The 22,638-nt window shown below is 43.6% G+C and overlaps 1 protein-coding gene across 5 annotated transcripts in view; it reads right to left on the reverse strand.

Moving 5' to 3' along the window:
• The window catches only part of cadm1a (cell adhesion molecule 1a), a 326,519-nt gene that overhangs the window by 96,936 nt on the left and 206,945 nt on the right, over positions 1–22,638 (reverse strand). For 4 of the 5 annotated variants that reach the window (XM_034606253.1, XM_034606252.1, XM_034606251.1 and 1 more), the window contains exon 2: positions 1,842–1,859. The exons of the other annotated variant lie outside the window; for it this stretch is intronic. In XM_034606253.1, the coding sequence (XP_034462144.1) occupies positions 1,842–1,859 (18 nt within the window). The remainder of the gene's footprint in view (positions 1–1,841; positions 1,860–22,638) is intronic. 5 annotated transcript variants of the gene reach the window in all.

The raw sequence follows: 22,638 nt of genomic DNA on the forward strand, positions 1-22,638 counted from the left end.
GTCTCCCACTTTGAAGAAGGTGAATATTTCTCGAGGATTTAAAAAAGTGGAGGTGTCGCGTGGAGGGTTTAGTTCTCTATTAAGAATCGAATGAGATGATGATTTTCTTTGGCAGTGCGAGTCTGTGTCAGTTTTTCTGTTGCCGCTTTGTTGGCAATCAGCTGCTTGGACCACCACTGCTCCGTGGCAGCAGCATCGGCCTGTGAAGGACTGGGCTCCGTCCAATCAGCCCCATGGGAAGATGTCTTGCTGTTCAATTCTAATTCATGTACATATAAATAACTGTCGCAGGCTCTGCTAATTGGATTAAAAGGCTTGGTGGAGGAGAGACAGGGGCGAGGGAGAGGGAGGGCGTTTAAAACGGGAACCGAGGCTTGATTCATTTTTCGACTTGTAATGTTTGTCTCTAAATTTACTCACAAACAGCAATTCTACAACATTTCTTTGACTTTCAACAGTTTTTTTTAACTGTTTTTGGAAACTATTGAGTTTGACAGGATGTGTGTGACGTTGCTGTAGCTGCGTTGACACTGTGAAAGACACGATGACAAAAGAAATCGCACAATGTCCAGAGAAACTTAGATAGATAATAGTTCTGCTCCGTGTTTGCAGCATGAATGAGAATTTGATTATACGCCTTGAAGGAGACATTTTTCAGTTCTTCTTTCCAAAGTCGTTTTCAGACAAGAACTCTGTGCGTACATTGTCAGGAGCCTTATAAACAGAGAACACAGCAGGTGATTGTCCGTAACATTCAGGCGAGTAGTGGCGTCAGGGTAAATCGTGCAGGAGGCGTGACGTTAAAATTCTGCAGTGGAAAACTCATTGGTTTTTTATTTTACAGCACAACGACAGCAGCGTCGGCCCTTATCACCGAAACCTCTCGAATCTCGTCATCTTTCATAGTTCGTGTTCTCATCTTCTACGTCTCTGGCTCCTCTTCTTCACCCGTCGGATATTAGAAACGTTATCAACACGTCCCCTCACTCATTGTAACTTTTCTGGACATTTTCCTGCTGTGTCCTCATCTGGGCTCCCTTGGACATTGTCTGGACTTTTTACTCAAAGGCTGGAAGGAAAAGTTTCCGGAGCAACTATGACTCTGACATTTTCTTAAAGAAACAGGAGCTAAAACCATGCGATTCAGACAGAGGCTGAAAAGAGGAGCTGCAGCCGTCGACATTATGAGGAAAGTGATGTGTTAGAGCCTGTAATGAATTAAAATGACGAACCTGAATATGAGCACAACTCCTTTAAGATCTTGCTTCAAAAAGGCAGCATTAATACCTCAAGGTTTAACCTCAAGATTAAAAGGATGCAACAATGAAATGTAAAAAAAAAACAAAGCATGAACATAGAAACAGATCCATCAGGAGCTGTGAGCCTGCGAACAGAGATTTACTTAGTGCTAAGAACTTCAACACAAAAGGTTAGTTTTCTTTTTCCCCTTTGGAGAAAGCGTTTTTTGAATATAAAACCCTTCAGATCATTGAGTTCCCTCTGAGCGCTGTGTGGTTAACTGCAGTGGAGACCGGGATGCTGCAGCCGGGGCAGTTTAGAACATAAGCAACTGAAGATGTATCAGTCAGCAGCTCCGACAGCTGCATGGGATTCGGAAGAGATGGACTGTGGAGAATGCACAAGTGAGGCAGGCAGAAATCTAAATGTGAGGAGGGCGGAGTGAAACTGAGATGGAGAGAGATTGCAGATTGCTCATACGCAGCACACACACACACACACACACACACATGCTGAGAGGAAGCATATCTTGAAAAGGAGCTAGAGAAGCTGGAATATGGCGAGAGGATGTGGTGAGGAGAGGAGACGAGGGGAAGGCTTACCTGGGTACTGAGCAGCTCCTGTGATGTAGGGGGGGAGGGAAGGGAGGAGGGGGGGAGGAAGGAGGAGAGAGGGAAAAAAAAACAGAAAGGGAGGTTAGCATTCAAAGCCCCATTAAAAATGAATTGCCCCCATTTGCCAGTGCATAGAGGTGCATGCTTGTAAAACACAGGATAAGGCAGGTAGGAAAGCAAAGGGAAGCGTATATACACGGTGTGTGTATATCAGGCGTCGGCCAATTATCAGGCCTCGCCGTTAATCTTCACTTTTACAATTATCTGCAGCCACCGCTGGGGACTCGAGCAGCGTCCGGCCCACAGCCCTATCTGATTGGCTACAGCTCGTGAGGGATGAGCCTATCAACAAGCTGAGCGGCGTGTTGAAGGTAAGGCAGGAGATTTCAGAGTAAACACAATGATTCAATACAGTAAAAAGTTCCAGAAACACCACAGACACACAAACAACATCATCACTTGAGCTAAAGCAACCAGCAGATCTGACTAGCACGTGAATGATGTGTGGAATTAGGGAGAATGTCACTAAAAGAAGGAGAGAGCTATAAAAGCTTCAGTAGAACGAGAACTACTTTATATGTTCGGCGGATAATTAGCTGCTGTAATGAAGGAAATGGTAAAATTAACTGGGTGGTGATAAAGCAGCAGAACAAGCTTCAAGTAACACAAAGGCTGGCGACTTGAAATGAGACGATGCGGCTACGACAGCCAAAAGAAACTCACATAGAAAATTGCTTTTTTTTAAATCTTGTTCGCTTTATGTTTCTTGTTTTCTATTTATTTTATTACTATCATGATTATTTTGTTTTGTTTGTCTCTTTCTCCACACACTGTTACCTACTACCTTTCTATATCCCTATATATGTCTGTGTATATGAACTAATTGGGGAATAAAGGTTAAAAAATAAAGAAAAATTGTAAAAGTACAATGTAATTCTACTTCTGGTGGAGTTACAAGTACATTTGCAAATTTATTTCCAATTACTTGAGTTAATGTACATATTTGACACCTCATGTATTGGTTCCCAGTATCAGTCATTGGATTCCTTGATGACTAATGGTAAGCATTGGCCCTTTAACACACATATAAACTCAGAGTCTGAATATCAGCATCTCGCGAATTAATCAATATGTAAAAACTGGATAAATCAGTCTCAGCTGGGATTTCTGTATGAAATCCAACAGGGGAAGTGCAGCGTTGGCCGTCAGCGTACAGTCTGGCATCCGTTCAGGCCCCCATCGTCGAAGAACCCCCGCTCAGCCAAATAAGCATCAGGATTCCAGCTATGAGGCAGCTTTTGATTAGAAAGCCTGTTTCCTCTTCAACTTTTGCCAATTCTCAATCATGGTGATATTCTAATTACAATTATCCAGAGCGAGCGAGAGAGTGTGTGTGTGTGTGTGTGCGTAAGTGAGGGAGAAGACAAGTGAGAGCGAGGCCGAGGAAATCAGAGGAAGATGAAGCGTGGAAATCAAGCGACAAGAATTTCTTTTCGCTTCTTTTTTCTCTTCTTTGTGGTAACGATGTATCTTTGCGGAAATCGTTGCTTATTTGCTTTTTCTCCTAAATCCCTGGACGTGTATCTCTGCGAGCTTAAAGGTGTCGGTGTGCTTTACACAAAAATAGCTTTTTGTTTGAAGTGTCAGAAATCTCGTGCGTTTACCGCATTAATCTTCAAACCGCTTAGTCATTTTTAATAAGCACCACAAATTCACATAGATGCAACAATCTTTAAAAAACTCTCCCCCTCTCTTTGACGCTGGAGAAGTGGAGCGTTCACCAAGAGAACCGCCGAAGTCTCCCAGCATCGCATCACTCTCCCTCCTGCTTGAGCATTCAGACGTAGCACACGGGAAGCAAAGTGCCTCCGAGAGTCGTACCGTCAACACCGACCACCCCGGAGTCGGGGGTTCATGCAGTGCGATGGTGTGAGGAGGTTTTGCTTCTGGGAGATTACACGGCAGCGGGCGAGACATGGAGCAGCTCTCCCCATGTTAAGTAAATGGAGAGCGGGTGAAGAATAACTGCACTGCCGCTTTGCCCCCCTTATGGGTCTTGCGGGAGCCGTCGCTATCCCACCCCGACCCACAACCTCCAGGGGTGAGGTTAAATGACACAGACTGCGGAGATGCATTAAACATGAGTCATTTGGACCAAGAGCTGGATGCTGGACCACTCCAGAGATGATAGGGACATTAACCAGGGTTTCACCAGGGCCTGAGCTGCATTTAATAAGGGCCCCCGCGCTACCTCCCAATGTCTCTCTCCACTTTTGACTCACAGCCAGGGAGCTAAGTAGTTCAAGATAAACACTGCCACGACTTTTTCTGGCTGCAGTCGTCTGATTTTCTGCCTCTTTCTCTGTAGTCACTCTCAAGGCCGACCGCTTTGAGTGTCTTTGTGCTGAGCTGTGATCAAGACCGAGGTGAAGTTCAGTCATTTAACAAAAACAAAAGTCATTAAAGTTTAAAACAGCGGCCGTCAGCAATTTGTTGAAACGATTTAAAACCGTAACACAACGTAATGATACCGTATAATCAAGTATGACATATAAAACTATATCTTTACACGTTATGAGCAAAAAGGAAATTACAATTCTCACAAGGATTCTGCATTTTATTCTTAATAAAAGGATTTAACACTTGCACTCAACACAGAAATTCAGAAAGTTAATAACCGACACTTGAAAAGAGACACAAGCAGCTCAGCATTGGAAGAAAACCTCCAATTTAGCCGAAAAGCATTTTGAGGAATAAGCGAAGGGCGAAAAGCGAAACCTGGTCGTTGCAAACATTCATCAGAGTTTACAGAGCGGCTCACCGGTTGGACTCTGACCCACGGTGCACTGTGTTCCTGTGGAGTGAAGGATCAGCAGAGACATTTCGTGGTGCACTGACATTTGGTTTTTACCTCCAAATAAACCACTGGCTTGTTTGCAACACAGTCTGGTGATCTGACTGGTTTTGTTTTCGTGCCACACAAATAGAACTGAGACTTACATGTGTATATCCACCCTCGACAGGTCTGCAGCCCATCACAGGGCCGGCAGATTATCATCAGGCAACTTACTTAAATATACTTAATGCATACAGCCATTTCTCATTGATGAAGACAACAATCTAAGGTCCCATTGTCAGATTTCAGAATTTATTGGACATTTTGACTCCATCTTACAAGACAAAAGGTCAGAGATCTATAAATCCTAAGGAATCAATCTCTTCTTTGAATATCCTTCAAACAAAATACATAAAAGTCCGAGCAGTCGGGTGGTTTGTGTTTTATCTCAGGACAAAAGGTGAACACGTACGGACGAATCGACTGACTAAAGTTTAAAAAAAGGAATACTATCCAGCATAGTAGTACAATACCAGTACCGATGTTTTATTTTGTTCCACCAAACCATTTTGTGTAATGGTCAGCAGCAACGAAAAGCACTTTTTACAAAAATGGACCAACCTCAGTAACAAAAAGACTAAAATGTCCCAGGTGTTATGAGAGTGGTCTAAAAAAAAAAAAAGCCAGGACATTAAAGCCCCTGTATTCATCAGGTGAGGGAGGCCCGGACACTGTCCTCTTCTGCAAGAAACACGGTAATAGCATTAGCTTCCTTCGGCACAGCACGACCACGGGCTTCCAGGCGCGTCTTCTCCAAACGTAGCGTTTGGTTAATGGCCTGGAACATGCATTCAATGTCTATCAAAGAGGGACGTTGCTGGGATGGATGCACATGCTGACAACCCCTCGTGCTCGCTCCTCCGTCACGCAAACACATGCTAACCCACTGTTCCCCCCCCCCCCCCCCACACACACACACACACTCCTACCAGCACACTCGCACATACAGAGAGAAGCCCTCCCAGCAGTCAGTTTAAGTATAGGAATAATGTGTTGATTAAATCTGTGATCAGCTGCCTAAGGGGCATGAAATTGGACATGATGAGTGTGGCACATTAAAAACTAATTATCAATAGCACCGATCCTGTTGTCTTTCTTTTGAACCAGTAACGGCAGTAAATCAAGTGTGGAGAATGGAACGCTACGTGCTCTATCACGATGAGCTGTGGGGTTACGACCATACCTGGGTTCTGGCACCATTAAGGGGATAGAATGCATGTAGCACTTCCTTGAAGTATAACAAACTCTCGGAAAGGCTTAAATTAAAATCTACTCTGGAGGAATCACAGGAGTAAAATGTTGGACTTACTACAACAGTCGATGCAGATTTTTATGTTAAGATGACCAGAATGGTTCTGCTACTTTATCCGTGTTGGTATTATTATCCCCAAGATGAGACGGTTCCCCACAGTAGTAATTTTGATTGCTTGGCCTTTTGCTAGAAGTGTCCTTATGGAGACAGCGAGCTTCTGTCTCTGTGTCCACTTCAGAGTTCAATAATGTATTAGATTGAACCTTAGACTATAAAGATGGACAACGCGTCTCCATTTCCTACCGTTGTCAAAAGATAAAGATAATACATCTATCAGCCAGGAAAGGATGATCAAGATGGAGCTGTCATGTCTGCTGTCTATGTTTGGAAATGTAGACAGTTCAAAATGGCCACTACTTCTTCCCAACATATGCTGAAAAAGCCTTTTCCCACTTACTCATGCATACGGACTCATATGAGCACCACGGTCCTTCCATCGTACTCGTCCCTGACTTACGTTGACTTCCTGTTTGCTTCCCATACACAAGTGGCATGAGATTATTTAATCATTCGGCTCTTCTGCATGTTACTGGACTGAAAGGATCAAATTCTGATAAGAAAAACAAACATGTTTTTACATTTTACAGCTGCTCCGTTTCCAATGGCTGACTATGGGAAAATCTGCTCTTTGGGTGAGTGTGCATCTCGCTGCGTGGCTCTCTCACATAATGAAGCTCAATAGTCACTTGACACATGAACATCTAATACTGCAGATTCAACAAAACAATCTTATTTCCCCCACTGACAATAATTAACCTCGATGACAAAGCGGCTCATGTAAACATATGATGCATGGTAGTGGATTGACTACATCGACGTGTGGCTCTAAATTACATTGCAAACTGTCAGACATCCTTCACTGCTTTTAAATTATATAAGATATTGAACTGGACATGTTGGTTTGTAATTCATCTTCTTTGTTTTGCCCTTCTGCCATTTTAACCATCTAACCGTTAAATATACCCTCACCTACTGTACGTCTGAAGTTCTGGGTCGCGACAGAAAGAACGACATCGCAAATCCAAAGTGGCCAAAATTAGTTTTCTCTGTTGGGGGGGGGGGGGGGGGTAGGGCTCAGCCTTAGAGATTGGGTGAGGACTTGTGACACCCGGAGGTGGTTTGGGCCTTTTATCAGGATCCCTCCTGGGCACCTTTTCATTGGAGGTTTACCGGGAACACCCAGCTGGGGGGAGACCCAGGGTTAGACCCAGAACTTATATAACATATCCCATCTGACTTGGGAACACCAGGATCCCCCAGGAAGAGCTGGAAAGAGATGCTGGGGAGAGGGACGTCTGGGATATTGTGCCTAGTCCACAACCCAATCAAAGACAATTGATGAATGGATGTTTCAGTCATTTTGTCCAATCCACAATCCAAGTCTTTTATCCAAAGTGCAGTGATGTGTTGAATTTGTATGAACTCCTTTTTTGCGCCCGTCTCAGACTAACAGAAGGAAAGATGAAAGAACTTCAACTAAAGAGAATTGAGATAAACTTCAGGTCGTTTCTTTGAAAACATCAATTAACCGATCAGTTAATTGATCTTGACTCAGACCGCCACCGTCTTTTCAGGTCTTTTTTTGGGGGGTTTTTACTTGTCGCCTCCTCTTCAGGATGCTTTCAAGGTGGCAACCAGCTGCTGTTGCTAAGATACTCGGGGATGCATCCGTCTCTATATTTCATCACCAACAATGTGCCACGGGACAGAATCTCCACTTGTGTCTTCTCAGTTGTGTGCCGAGCTGTAAAGCATCTGTCATTTGATGTAACCTAAGAGGTATAAACTGCCTTTTTTCCCTCCACTCCTCTCCTCTCCTTCCTTCCTTTTTCCTCCTCTCCTTGGATGTGGCTCACTCATCCACTCTCCCTTTACCGCCGGCTGTCTCTGGGCTCCGGCGATTAGAGCGCTGGGTGCTGTCCTGCTGATAAGGCTGAGAAACCTCCCTCTACCACCGATGTCTGTGTCCCTCAGGGTGCGGGAGAAAAAGAGGAGAGCCCAGGGTAATGTCCCCCCAACACCCCCCCCCAAATCCCTCACCCCTTCTCACCATTCACCACGTCATGGGTGGTGGATGAATACTCTGCCTTGTGCATCTCATGGCTTTGAACAGACCGGGGCCTGCATTTTTCACGGTGGATTAGAGCAGCCAGAAAAAAATGAGTAAAAGTAATGCAGCTCAGCCCGTGAGAGTGTGACATTATGAATCGAGGGGCCCTTTGCACCAGTGAAATTTCACATTCTGGAGTGTTTACAGTAGCGGCCGGTAGATTGTGTACACTCCCAGCTGAACATGTAAGACAAATGCCGGCGCTCAAATGTGGATAATTTAATTTCACGAGAGCTGCAATTGTATAAAATTTCCATCAGGCGGCTATGAAGGTGAGAATAAAATACATATACAGTGACTGAGCACTTTAGACAAACACTATTACAAGTATAGGGCAGCTCTCTCAACCGCATTTCTTTGTGTGTGTTGGAAACTTTCCTCTGAAGATCTTCTTCATTGTGACGTGATTGCATCATATCATTTCTGCACGTTTGTCACATACACATTCGTGCTGCAAATCCTTTCAAGCAAAGTTGTTCCATTTGATCTAGTGACTGGGGAAGTCATTAAAGTTCAGTGAAGTCATTGACACATCAATGAAACCAGTTGCCGGACGCAGCCTTTAGAAGACGGATGAATTGTCGTCCGTCTTCTAAAGGCTGCGGGACTCAAACTATGATTGATTGATATTAAGGGTCGGTTTTAAACAGTGGTTATCTGAGTTACCACAGCTTTTCTGTCCGGTCCAACCAGTCCGGTCATTCATCACTGACCTCGTCCACAGAAGTGCGGCTCACTGGATGAATTGAATGGTTTTATTTTGAAGAAATCAGAGTAATGCATGAGGGAGATGGATGCGTGTGAATCAGAAGTTTCCAAAATACTCAAACTAGCCTCCAGCTCATGTTTGAAGTCACAGAGATCAAATTGACTTTCTCAGTTTTGATATTTGACTCATATCTGGATTCGGGTTCGGGTTAGGTTAGTAGTCTGTGGACCAGTCAACATTTTAAAAGTATATCACAGACATAAGTCAAGAATTAATCTCAATAAAGAAAATATATAAAAACCATTATATTTCTTGGCTGAATTTACATCCACTCAATGATGGTTTAATAAGGAAAGAAAACCAGGTCCTCGAGGTACGTGAAAGAAAAAGACTTGGCCTGGCTTATCTCTGGGGTCAGCGAAGGTCCACAGCCATTAATTTTAAATGAGTGGAATGGATTTGTGGTAATGGAAACCCAATGGCTCCAGACAGCGTTGGAACTTGTGGTGTGAAGATATCAAGCGGCAGTGTGATAACCTGACCACTCAACTGTATGAGGTGGAAGAAATCAAGAAACCGATTTGGGTTTTCCTGCCCCCACACGCTACGAAAGTGTTACGCGTTATGCATTAGAAATCTATGAGGCGTTCACACGTAGCGGCGCCGAAGACACAAGGTGAACTCGCTCCTCTTTTGGGCCAAAACGCTTTTAGCCTCAGTTTCAGCTCATCTTCAAAATCATCAAACATAATATAAAAAACAATCATGACTGTACAACAAGTCATCTTAAATGAAGATAAGAGCAATTAAAATATGGACATAACATCTCATATCTGCAGGATCTGTTGTTTTGCAGACTTACAGTAAAATAACGACTATATTTACTTTGCCTGAAGCTGGTTCACACCTTGTAAACTGTGAATGTGAGAAATATACTGAATAATAGTGTCACATGTTTACCATACGCCACCATAAGGCAGGAAAGTATTTGAGAAAATGGTTGAGACATTGTTAAGAGCCAACATGAAGAAGTTGAGAGGAAACACAGAATGAATGTGGTTGTAACTAACAGGGTGGTTTTATATTGAGGTGAGTTTAAAAAATATATATATTAGAAAACTTTTGAGCAGTTAATTAAATCACATGTGGTGTTAATTTTGATGACTTTAAAACTGTGTATGTTGACTTTTACTATACAGCAGAATTCCCATGTTGCTTTGGGATGCAATAGAAAACTGGGAGCACAGCTTTCTAACCAATGTTGCATTTAATACATTAAGTACTTATATAAATATGTATGTTCTCACCTGTGTTTGTTTGTTGGTTTATTTATTAGCAAGACTACACAAAAAACTACTGAACCAATTTCTACCAAACTTTGTGTACGGCTGGGGCCAGTTCTCACTTCTATTTGTTATCAGACGACCTCTTATAATAAGAACAATCATGTGTAGGATCATTCAACCTCTGGGGAGGAATGAGGTTCAGAGTGATATTCTTGTTTTTCTCTACTCAAGAACGAAACCAAAGTACATAATGAGCAGTTCAGTGTCTGACAGTTACTTCGTATTGCTGCTTGGAAGGAACAGTAAACAGTTAGAAAGCTATTAGCTAACATCCTATACGTCCATCCTCCTGTTTATTGTCTACAGCTGCTTATCTTGTTCCAGATCACGAGGAACCGAAGACCTTCCCAGCGTGCGTTTTCCTGACAGGCAGTTTGCCGTGTGTCTATTTCGAGCTGTTGTTAGCCACATCACAGAGTGACCGCGATCTGCACCGAGGAAGAAGTTGCACACGAGCCCTTTACAGTGCTTTAGTAATGAGTATATAACAGATATATGTTCTAAATATGTTATAAAATGCTCCACTTTCCGCCGTGTGGCTCAGAGGCTATTACGCCCGGACTCATTGGCTCCCACCTTGCTTTTTACTTAATTGAATCAGCCCGTCCCCATATCAGATATTCCTTAACGGAATACTGAAACCTATCCACCCTTTTCCTAATACCATTAGGGGAAGCGGGAGAGCAAGATGGATGCTTTAATCCTGCTGGTTCAGAGAACACAAAAGGAGAGTGTGCCCTGCAGTCAGACATTAGCCACAACATTCACTGCCGAGCCACGGTATTCTACCGAGCAGAAGACTTGCCCTGTCACCGCCTGACTGAAAACTACAATAACAAGAGCTCATTTCCTGCAGACAAGCTGGCATGTAAATAACAGAAACAGTAACTCATTGCATTCCCTCGTTATAAGGGGGAGGGAAATAAATTACTGCAACGTGTTACAGTCAGCGGCACCTTATTTCCATGATGTCTACTACAGTACTTTATGGGGCGGCGCGTTCGGGCCATTCGTTCAGGAAGCCGGCGGATCTGCAGGAATGCATGTCCAATTTGACACAATGGTGATGCAGATGGATGAGGTTCAGGCGAGCCGCCTGCTGCTGAGGTTTTTCTTATTTCCCTACCTTCTTTTTTTTCCTGCTGTGTCAAACTGCAGCTGAGCTAAGGTGAGGTCCATTATTTCTGGCCAGCTCAGGCACAAACTAATCCTCTTATTTGGGAGGTCAGCACCAATCATTATACAGAGGGGTGCCATTACAGTGTACACTCCAGTGAGCTGATTTTCCCCTTACATAAATATATGACTCAAGGGACTGCTCTTACTCCACTTTCTAATTTATCCCTCCTGCCTCTACCTCTTAGCTCTCATCCTCCTCTCCTCTCTCTCTCTCTCTCTCTACTTCCCGCTCTCTTATCAATGACCTTCTCTAGCCCCTCTTTGCTTTTTCATCTTTTCCTCTCCCACACTTTCAGCTCACATCTCTCTCTTTTCCCACCCTCGTTTTTTTTTTCAGGATGCCCAGAGTGGCGTATAATTGAATCTGCAGAGAATGCATGAGCAGGAACAATTAGCTCAGTCACTCAGAATGTGGATATAGCTGTACAGTAGGATAAACAGAGTGATAAAAAAAAGAGGGGAAGGAAAGCAGGAAGATAAGCCTGAACTGTATGGGTGCCAGGACAAAGGGAAACACACAGCTCACAAAGTACACAAAATTTTTGTTCCCACCAGCCCCTGACAAAGACGGGATAATTTCATTTTGCATTACGTGCATTGTCTGTGCTGTCACACTGTCCTGCTTATAAACCACATTTAAGAGGGTTTCTGGGAAAGCAGGACAGGGAGTCATGCAAGCTCGGGTTGTAAAGCTCATTATAAAACCAAACAAGTGAAAAAGCAAGACACAAAAAAAACTGCAAAAGTAATTTCAAAACGTACAAAATACATTTCAATTAAATTCATGCAAAAAAAGCTGTCGAAACAAAACAAAACAAAATGTCAGCCTTCTGACGGCCACCGTCACCGGAGCTGAAGCACAAATCCTTTGCAACAAATTCCACGAAAATCCACTCAACAGCTCTCAATCCATTTTACTTAAAACTGAAAATGTCAATCTCACGCCGGCATAGAAGGAAGAAGTCAATTACCGAAGCCGTGCAAAATCAATCCACTATTGACCATGAATGTAAAATCTCCTGACTGTCCATCCCATGATTATTGAGATGTTTGAATCTGGAACAAAGTGGTGACAGACAGACCTGGAGCTGCAGGGCTTGCATGTCAGCAGACTCCATGCACATGGCTGGAGAATCCTTTTTTTTTACTGATTATATGGTTTCATTGCAAGATGAAAATGTCTTTATTAGCAAAAGCACAGTTTTGCATAATAGAAAATGTATAAAGACGGACATCCCAGATACAAACGATGACACTTTGCACATTTGGAGCAACAATCTGTAGTTTCAAGGTCCTGCTGACACACACGCTCGACCTATCCTGCAGCTAGACACCAGGGGGCAACGCATTTGGCTTGACGTTTGAAGAGCTGTCATCTATTTATACAACCTGTGATCTACATCCCACCGGTCGCCATCACATGAGACGTCCGTCTGGGTCAAAATCACATGACGCTAACAGCCTCTTGGTCCTACTTATAGGTTCTTACATTAGCAGCACTAGACAATAAGTGACTCTCCAGAGGAAATGGGGTCCCAAAAAAATATATATATGTTCAGTTCTGTGTGGAGCTGACACCAGCAAATATGGACCATAAATACTTCATAAATACCAATTAGCTCAAGAAGCAGCCATGAAGAAAAGAGCAGCTATTTCAGCCAATTATGAGGCGGCTCTCTCAAAGGGCGGAGGAAGGCGACTCTTCCCTTTCAAGCCTCCCACTGAAAGGAGAAACCTCTGTCATGTTGCAGGGCTTCAATAATGTTTCCCTCCACCTTCATGTCAGGGATGAAAGGCCCCAAATGTCCTTTGAGTGAAATCCCCAGAGGACTTAACATGCATCAATAACATTTCCATCCATGAGCGTGTTTGAGGGGGGTGGGGTGTGGGGGGGGACTACACATAATCTTCTCTCATACTTTAAGGCTGCTCTCACTTCCCCGTGACTTTTATTTACTCCGGTCTCGGGAGGTCTTTCCATCGCCGTCCCCGAGATGCAGATAGAAGGGAAAGAAAAGGAGGAACAAAGAGGAGCAGAGCGGAGGAGAGGCAGAGTCAGACGCCACATTGTGTCGCCCGCTCTAAATAGGACAGCTGCCTCTTGAAGGAGCCATCATTCTTCATAGGGCGAGCCTGTCTTCATTTCCACCGTCTGCAAAGCACACAGGGCTTAACACACTTACGTCGCAGGATTCGCTGCACTTGAAGGTGGCAGCAATTCCCTCGACTGCAGGGGGAGGGAGCACTGGAGAGCCACCCCCGATAAAAAAAAAACAGTTCAGCTCAGGCAGTAATAACCTGACCTCTTCCTCATTTTTCCAGAGCAAACTTCTGGTTCCCGACTAAGTTTCAGTGACAGTTTATCTTCCAGGTTTGCAGGATTATACATTCATGTATTTATAAAAAAAATGCCAACTAGGTAATGGGGGCTTTCAAGATGTTTTGGATGTTTTTCCCCGATTGGAAAAGTTTGCAGGTAGAGATCGACAGAAACAACAGAGACCAAAAATATCCTTCACCATAACTGAACTTATGGGAAATCACAACTACACAGTATGTATTCTACACTACTGGCTCATCAGGATCCCATCAGAAATACCATTATCTTACTATAATTACAAGAAAAAAAGCTGTGGTGCATTCCCAGTGATTGTAAGCATTCAAAAACTATGAGAACATATGCACATGTTTAGGAAAGTGCTGGGAAATGTATAAGTTAGAAAGCAATAGAAGCATGTTTTTTCTATCTGCCTCTACTGTTGGGATACAGTATGTGCATCCAGAAGCACAATCCTGGAATGCTGAAACAACTGCAGCACCTCAAAGTTTTCATAAGAGTTAACGACTTGTTTGTGATTTTCAGGAGAATTGTTCCATGAGGGAGACACTGAAATGACATGTTTCTGCTCCACTGTGGTTGACTAACACCCCCCATTACCCTCCAGGCTCCACCGCCTTCGCCCACATTTGGTCCAGTAGCTATCACTTTTTCTGCAACCTCTTCAAACCCAAACTTTTGGAGTCTTGTGTCAGTGCATCTACATTTTTCTACCGTCTACCCTTGCACAATATTCTCAATTATTTATTAGGAATTTCCGTCACATACCAAATGACTCCTTCCCTGGTCTGTAAATATTTCATCCTATGGCCCAAACCTTGTCCAACTTCCACCTGAGACCTGTGAGAAGAGGGAGCCAGAGCTGCTCCGACACCGACTCTTTAATCCTCAACCACTGCTGTTAAGTGGCCTCCCCCCCATGTTCAAATGAAGCTCATGACATTCAGCGACAAAGCAGTGATTATGTGGAAAAGGTCAGAAGATACTGCATCATCTGGTCCCTCACATTGATACAGTGAGTCACCTGCAGCTTGGACGCCAACAGCGACGATCGGGATGCAGGGGAAGAATTATTTTGCGTGGGCTAATTAAAGAACTCGATAATGAGACACCTCGCATCCTCCAAAGTGGCAGAGACGGGGAAGACATTAAGAAAGCATCGCTCACACTTTGCATTGGCACGTCTCCGCTGACCACCCACACTAACTGCCCCCCCCCCCACTTGCTCTCACCGATAAGCGTAGTGAAAGTTGGAATAATGAAGCCAGAGAACTGGAGCACTCATCCTCAGAATGTGGAGATAGTGGTCACTATAAAAATCTCTCCAAACCTGGCTGACCTAAAATAGGACGGTTAGATATTTCAGGATCTATTGGCTCTTTGAAGGGAGATGATATCTGAATCTCTACTTTGAGTGAAGCCAATTAGCTTGTGGCACCTCCTGGCATAAAGTATATATCTTTGAACCTTTATTTAAAAAAAGCCGAAACCACTTTCCAGTCACACACCCAGCTGCCCTTTAGTGGAGCAGCGGAGTGGATTAAAAAAAAAACGTTTTTATAGCTTATACTGGTAGTATTTTCCAATCTGGCAGCCAAATGAAAATAGGGCCCGATAACACAGAGAATGGCAGAGAAAATAATAATAAGACACGGTGCTAACCAACCCTTGAACACCATATTGCAAAGCAAATTACCATCGAGATGACTGCACTGCCAGATGTGGCTCTCGCACTGCAGCATCACAGAGGAAAAAAAAAGAAAAAAACCCCAGCAAGCATATGCTCCACGCTGAGGATAACTTAACTGGTACAGACCTCTGGTAAGCGGATTGAGAGAATTCCCTAAGCATATAACGGCCTACTTCATTCAATATGGCGAGGGTATGCTTGGACCGCGATGATGAGCCAACGCAGTCACATGATGGCTTGTGATAAATTAGCCGGGGATCCGTGGTGCAATAAATTGCAGCAGATCAAGGGAGCGCACAGCGAGTATACGGCTTGATAGGATATGCTTCATCCTTTCGACCACACTTCCCTGTGATGCTACAAAGAACAGATTTGTCTGGGGCTGTTAGGAACGGCAATAAAATTAGATGTCCCACTATTTAGTCTCAACATGGGCGATTTGGCAGTTTGGCAGAACTCAAAAGTGTGTGAAAGTTGCGTTCTATCGACTGTAAAGGTGAACAACAGAACTGGAAACAGGCACAAGGCAGCGCCACTGAAAAGACTGTTCTCGGTTTCAAAACAAACTTCACGTCGACGCCAGATCTATCTCCGAGTTTTCTGCTCTCAGATTTAGGATCAATACGCTTCAGCTGTGCAGATTATGTTCTCAACTGGAGTTGAACTATAGGTGACTTTTTGAAATTGCAAGTGAATATATATTATCATCCTTTTTCCTGAGGCCTCATTGTGACCCCTGCTCCAGGGTCTATTTCAGTCTGAGCACATGGTCTTAAGAGGCACAAGCGTATTTAGGATGAGTCCAAATCCACGTCTGCATCTGGTGCATGGTTTAAAATGTTAGTCTCTTAACATTATTCGTTGGTGGGTTAGTGTTCCACTCATAAGCAGGGTGTGTTTGCACCTTAGTGAATTTCCATTATAATGGCAGCTTTGACGGATACAGTAAGAGAGAAAGCACCTGCCAGTCTAGGCACAGATTTCATATTGAAATACTGCACCATTGATGTCAGAACACGTCAATCTTGCAATAGCTCTGTGTCATTGCATCAAGAAAGCACCAGGAGTGCCACAGACCTACATGCCCATGGATGCTCAGATGGGCACGAGTGCTTTTTGCAACTTTAACCACATTGCATCCGACTGGAAATGACAACTTAATCCATATGAAACTAACAAAGACATTATGCAACACTATGCAACTTTAAATTTGGTCATTTCAATCCCCCAGAAACTCTGTTTGGGCTCATGCTCCTATTGACAACACCCACCTGGTGGGTTTTATAATTTACAAGTGAACTCTCAATACAAACACATTCAAATTCAAAGCCCAGCAATTGATTCGGTTGCAGAATTCCCAAAGTAGAAACAAGACAAGGCTCGTTTAAAATGGAACAAATGGATTTCGGTGGCGCTCCCCGCAGCTGACTCAGCCTTTACAACGCACACACATCTGTTTTCTCATCACAGAGCTCTCACACATTGTCTCTCGCTATCTTCTGTCATCCGAGGTAGAGATATGCACAGACACAAATGGTGTGAGATCACACAAACATTGTCGTAACTGATGTTCACACCGACATCGGCTTTGTTCATTAGTCTCTGCTCTGGAGGTTGTCGATGGTCCTGAGGGCAAGTCAGGGCTTAAAAAAAAAAAAGGAGGTGGAGGGGGTGGAGGAGGTGGAGGGGGGAGTTCGGGGTCTGCATGCAATTAATCTCTGCTCCATCACAGCCACCTGAGGACCAAGTGTATTTGTTCAGGCAGACAGAGAGGAAGCCGCATGTTTGTCTTCCCTGGACGCTGCATGCTGATCCACCGTGAGACGACGTGGGTCATTTCTTCAATGGATTAGTATTGAGGTTTGTCTCTGGGCTTCGTGCATTCTGACCTCAATATGAAGACTTTAGAGTGTCTGACATAACATCAGGCCTATTGATTACAATGGTTGTGTTATTTTTAAGGCACTGGACTAAGTAAATGGAAAATAACGTGTTTAGCACAATCAATATCCTCTGGAATTAAGTTGTGCGCTGCTGTGGTCAACTGTTTAGTTTTAAAGCAACACTATGCAACTTCTTTTTGCTTAAAACAGCAGCTTTATTAAAATGAGTTTGATGTTTCAGTGACTGTGAATATGGAGAAAGTTTCCTCTTTCGTTCCCACTCTTCACCCTGAACCTCTGGACTATGAAACTTTGGTGAGTGGACTGTTACAGCTTCAACCGTCAGAATCAGGTCCAGCAAGTTGAAGAGTGAAGATGAACTGTAGATCAGTTAAAAAGACTTTAAAAACCAGAGTTTATCTCCAATATTCAGCAGGGAACTTTTAAAATATGAAGAATTCTAAACAGAGTCTGGAGGATTTGTTACAGCTGCTCTTCCTGGTTCAGGAAGCCGGGGATCATGGGTAATATCCAGCGTTCAGAAGTTTTCCAGGTCAGTGAGTTGTACTGAACAGTCAGAGCTCAACACATTGATAGACTTTTCCTTTTTCTTTTCATGAAAACAACTTAATCTCAATCTAAAGTTGCATAGTGTAGCTTTAATTTGCACAATAATGATACAATACAATAAAATATTTTGTATCGTGGACATTCTGGCTGAGCTGGGATGTTTCACTTTTATACGAAATAAACGCACTTCTGCTTATTTGTGAACCGTTTAGCTTGTATTGCTTGTTTTGGGTAAGTACAGCTTTCCAGTATAAGTCAATTAGAATTGTAAGTGTGTGTCTGGCTCAGTTTAGCTCAGTGTCCCAGTATTTTTTATTTATTTCGGTCATGCTGATCACATGGACCAGACAGAGAGCTGTTGACTGTCGGCACTTAGTGCGGCGCGGCAGCCAGAATGAGCCACACTGGCCGTCACGGAGGCTGCCAATCGAGGCTGTCCACACAGAGACTGCTGTACACCTGCCATTCTGGCATATTCTGCATCGCACTCTGATTCAATTTGCCACTCAAAGCCATTTCAGAGCCTGTCACACACATTTCTGCAGCCCAGAGGCAGCTGCATCAAGAAAAGCCTGAAGGGTGATGGGAGATACTGTGTGTGCTGCTGGGAAGTAAGCAGAAGAAAAAGAGATAAACATAACCCTGTATATTTTTTGGTGAATCTATTGGAGGAGGCCTTGGTTTCATTAGAGAACAGATTAGAGGGGAAAGTCAATATCCAACAGCTTTGGATTTAAAGCCCTACTTACAAAGGCATTAAGATTTCAGGAAGTGATAAAAACCATAAGAATCCTGCGTCTTTTGTTCAAGAGAAAAAAGGAAGAGTTGACGACTGTAATTAGATACAACCTCAGTGGGATTTCTGAGGCCACCGCAATTAGCTTGCAGTTGAATTGAAGAAAGTTGTTCATTTATTTTATTGCTCATTACATTAGCAGTTGTCCTTGTTGACATCCACATTACAACACATACAGGAGCGCTTAAGGCAAAACGCCCATTTAAGAGATCACTGGAAATAAATGTGCAGCAATGCCTGGAGGTGCATGTTCATTATGGTCATCTTCTGTGATAAGCGGGTTCAGGAGGGACCAGCAGAGGCTGGAAAGTGTGCTACTTTAAAAGCCAAAATCGTACAATATTAAAAAACGAAAAATAACCTCAAAAGAATACACAAACATTATAAAAACCAACAACCAGCAAAGTATTTGTGTGTCGCACATAGTTAATCCAATCAAACATGTACAGTACATAGACACTGGCCATGTAGTAGAATAAAGGTTGTCCATGCTTTTTACAGTGTCCACGTCCATTCGGCGAAGTTATATAACAGGAGGAAATAAGGATTTATTGGGGCTGAAGGAATTTTTCTTAAAAACCAGCTGAAGCAGCTCCAAGTGCGATGCAAGTATCCACTTTCAGACCAGCAGTCGTCTTATTCTCCTTCAGGGCTCAAGTTAGAGCAAATGCATTTTCCCCCATGTGAGCGCTCATGGGCGTGTTGGTCCCAAAATCTGGACGCAGTGGAGGTCGATCGCACTTTTTACCAACCGACCCTCGGTCTAAAGTCAATGATGCAGGAGTTTACTTGAATTTTAAAGGCACATCAACAACATAGTAAAATGCATTTTATTTTTAACACTGGAAGCGCCAGGCATCGGTGACTTTTACTTGACCAATGTGCAGATCCACTCAATCAAAAGTATTGGTCGGCATCACCTCTTACACACTGATTATCAAATTATGTTTGTCCTTAAAGTCGTATCACATATGTTATCTGGGGAATTCTCCATCTGTGGATTTGCGCTCCCTAACATGAATGTGATTGATTCACAGAAATCAAAAACACGGCAGAGCACTTTCCCCCTTTATCGCAGAACGATAGCAGGTGCAGCTGGAACGTTCCCCCGACTGACGCAGCTCTGTGGGGATCGTTCTGACTATGTATGAGAATCTCTCTGACAAGGAGGTGAAGCCACAAACTGACAGTTGGCTCCAGGGTGATGAGAACCCACAGGTCTCCAGTGGATTATACAATCTGAAGGGGAAACACTGAATATGGCTTTTTTCATTTCTTTTTTTAAATCTTCATGCAAAATTAATGTTTTTATTGTCTATACAAAATCCTCACAACACATGTCAGTCAAAATTAAGCACACACACTTCATAACGTGGCGTGAACAGTATCAACGTGACAACATCGTTCATTCAGGCAACACTCGGAGCAAACACACTGACATGTTTCATCAGTTATCGTGTTCAATTATGCTGTCATGCATGTCACCCGGCATCACCAGCGCTAAATCAGAACGGCAAATCCGGATGAAGGCATCAAAGCGGTTTCACCACACTAATGTCGGAGGCACAGAACGCCTGCTAAAGCCTTTTTTAATTCACCACAGTGAACCAGTCGACTGACTAACTACAGTGTTCACATGCACAGTGTGACTAATCCATATTTATCCAACACGGCAGCAGGAAACTCTCCAAAATCAATACTTCTGATCGATCACTGTCCAACTTGTATCGGAGGCACTCGCACTCTCAAAATGACCACCGTCAAATCCAAAATCATTTAGTCATATATCACCGAATATCCCTTATTTTCACAGAAAAGCTAAGATGAAGATCCATCGAGGCCTTTTCAGTAAAACAACCGTCTGAATAATGTTGCTCGGTTTAACGTCAGGGAGCTGTGAATATGAGCTTTAGTGGTTCCTGCTTTAAAGTCGCTGCAGCTGATTATGTGAGTCTTCCCTGGGCTGAATCTTCCCCGAGGTGAATCACTCACACACAATCACACACACACACACACACACACACAGACACACACCAATTTAGCTGCCATTTCAATGGCTCGTGTCAATCCTGCACCTGCCTGTTTCCCCGGCCTCCCCCGGTGTGGTGATAAGAAGCAGGCGTTACGATTGTCATTTCACATTTTCACCAAACCATTTTTTATCTGTTTCAACGTCCATCGGTAAAGAGGAAATCGTGAAGTGTGTACTCACATACTCAAAAGGGGAATAAAAAAAAATAAAGGCCTCCAATCCTTCTCGTACAGCTATCAAAGCCATCAATCAGCTCGTAGCTCCAGGCTAAAACAGAGGGCTGCTCTGATGGATACATTTGCTACATCCCCCAGTTCAATTTGTTTGGCAGCTTTTGGAAAATGCAGCTGAGTTTGGTGAGCAAACACATTGTACCAGTCGCTCCCGTGCAACTGGCAAAGCATGAAATGACAGTCGGGCCGTTTGGGGAAACTCGTGTTTGCACACACACACACACACACACACACACACACACACACACACACACACACACACACACACACACACACACACACACACACACACACACACACACACACACACACACACACACACAGTGGAGGGGAGAGGCCGTCTGAAGGCTCACGGCTGACGCAGGTTGAGATTTCAGCAGAGATGAGGAGCCACTCAACATTTGTCCTTTTGGATGTTTGGTATTTATCAGTTGAGAGCTGATTGGTGTGTTATTCTAAGGGCCAACACACTGAAGCTGCTTTCAGACATGCACTGAACTCAAGAGACTCTCCACACTTTCTTCGGAGGACGTGCGTAGATAAAATCACGTGATCTCCCCGTAGCAGAATGAATGCGTCACTTCCTGCCTCTGTCTGCTGCACCCGTCTGTGCAGAGAACACCTCCCGCTGTGTTGTGCATGTGTGACAAACAAACCGTGGGGTTGAGTCCGGACCCAATTCTCCGCACAGCTTGAGTCAGATAATCTGAAACGTCAATAAAACCACTGCTCCAACATAAACACAGCTACAAAACAGTTTTGTGACATCACAGTGACCTTGAGCTTTAAAATTTTAACAACAGAATTGAATCATTTAATCTTCGTTTGTGCCAAATTATACGGAAACCTGTATTCTACTTCCCTCACGGTGGCCGTGAATGTGCTTGTGACCAGACACGAGGGAAATGGCAGTTTGTTTTATTTTATTTTGAAGTATCCAGGCCCAGAAATAGTCCCAGACTAAAGTGACATGTACAAACACGACAATAGCCGTATATATTGTATGATTGATATGAATGTGTTGAAATGAAAAGAGGATTCACAGTCACCTCTGGATTCTGAGCTGTTTCTGTGGAGAAATCAACTTATTCCAGAGCCACTAAGAGGTTTAAACATCACGTCAGTCAAACAGATTCATGACTCCGTTGGGGTGATTATCATTGTGCATCGTCGGCGCTTCAAAGACTTTGTGGGAGAAAATGAAAATAAAGTTTACTCGGAGACTGACAGCGAGTCATAATGAACTTTATGGATTTGTCTATTCTCACTGGAGGTCATGAAAAACCTCACAGAGAAACAGGTGGTTATGAGAATCATTAGCAGGGACTGAACTGGACCGTAACCGATGAGGGACGGGCAGAAACATCTCGTATCAGGGTTTCCTCTGTGGTCTGTAAGAGTCACTAACTTTCACTGAATCTTTATGGCTCAGAGCTTCTTCTTATTTGCTAAAGTATCAGGTGGAAATCCTCCTTCTCATGCCGGTGCGTGTCAACATGGTTTCCAAATAATCCTCTGGATTGCTGCGTACATTTCTACATCGACAGCGTCCAGGATCGTCACGTGCTTAACTTAATGTTGGTCTAATTTATTCTTCACGCCACAAACAGACTGCAACCGAGCAGTGAAGTTTGTTTTGCAGCTTGTTTTCCACCCGATGTGGTTGGATCTCAAGAGGCCTTGAGAATAAG

The sequence above is a fragment of the Hippoglossus hippoglossus genome, chromosome 14, assembly GCF_009819705.1.
Source record: "Hippoglossus hippoglossus isolate fHipHip1 chromosome 14, fHipHip1.pri, whole genome shotgun sequence".
Taxonomy (NCBI): domain Eukaryota; kingdom Metazoa; phylum Chordata; class Actinopteri; order Pleuronectiformes; family Pleuronectidae; genus Hippoglossus; species Hippoglossus hippoglossus.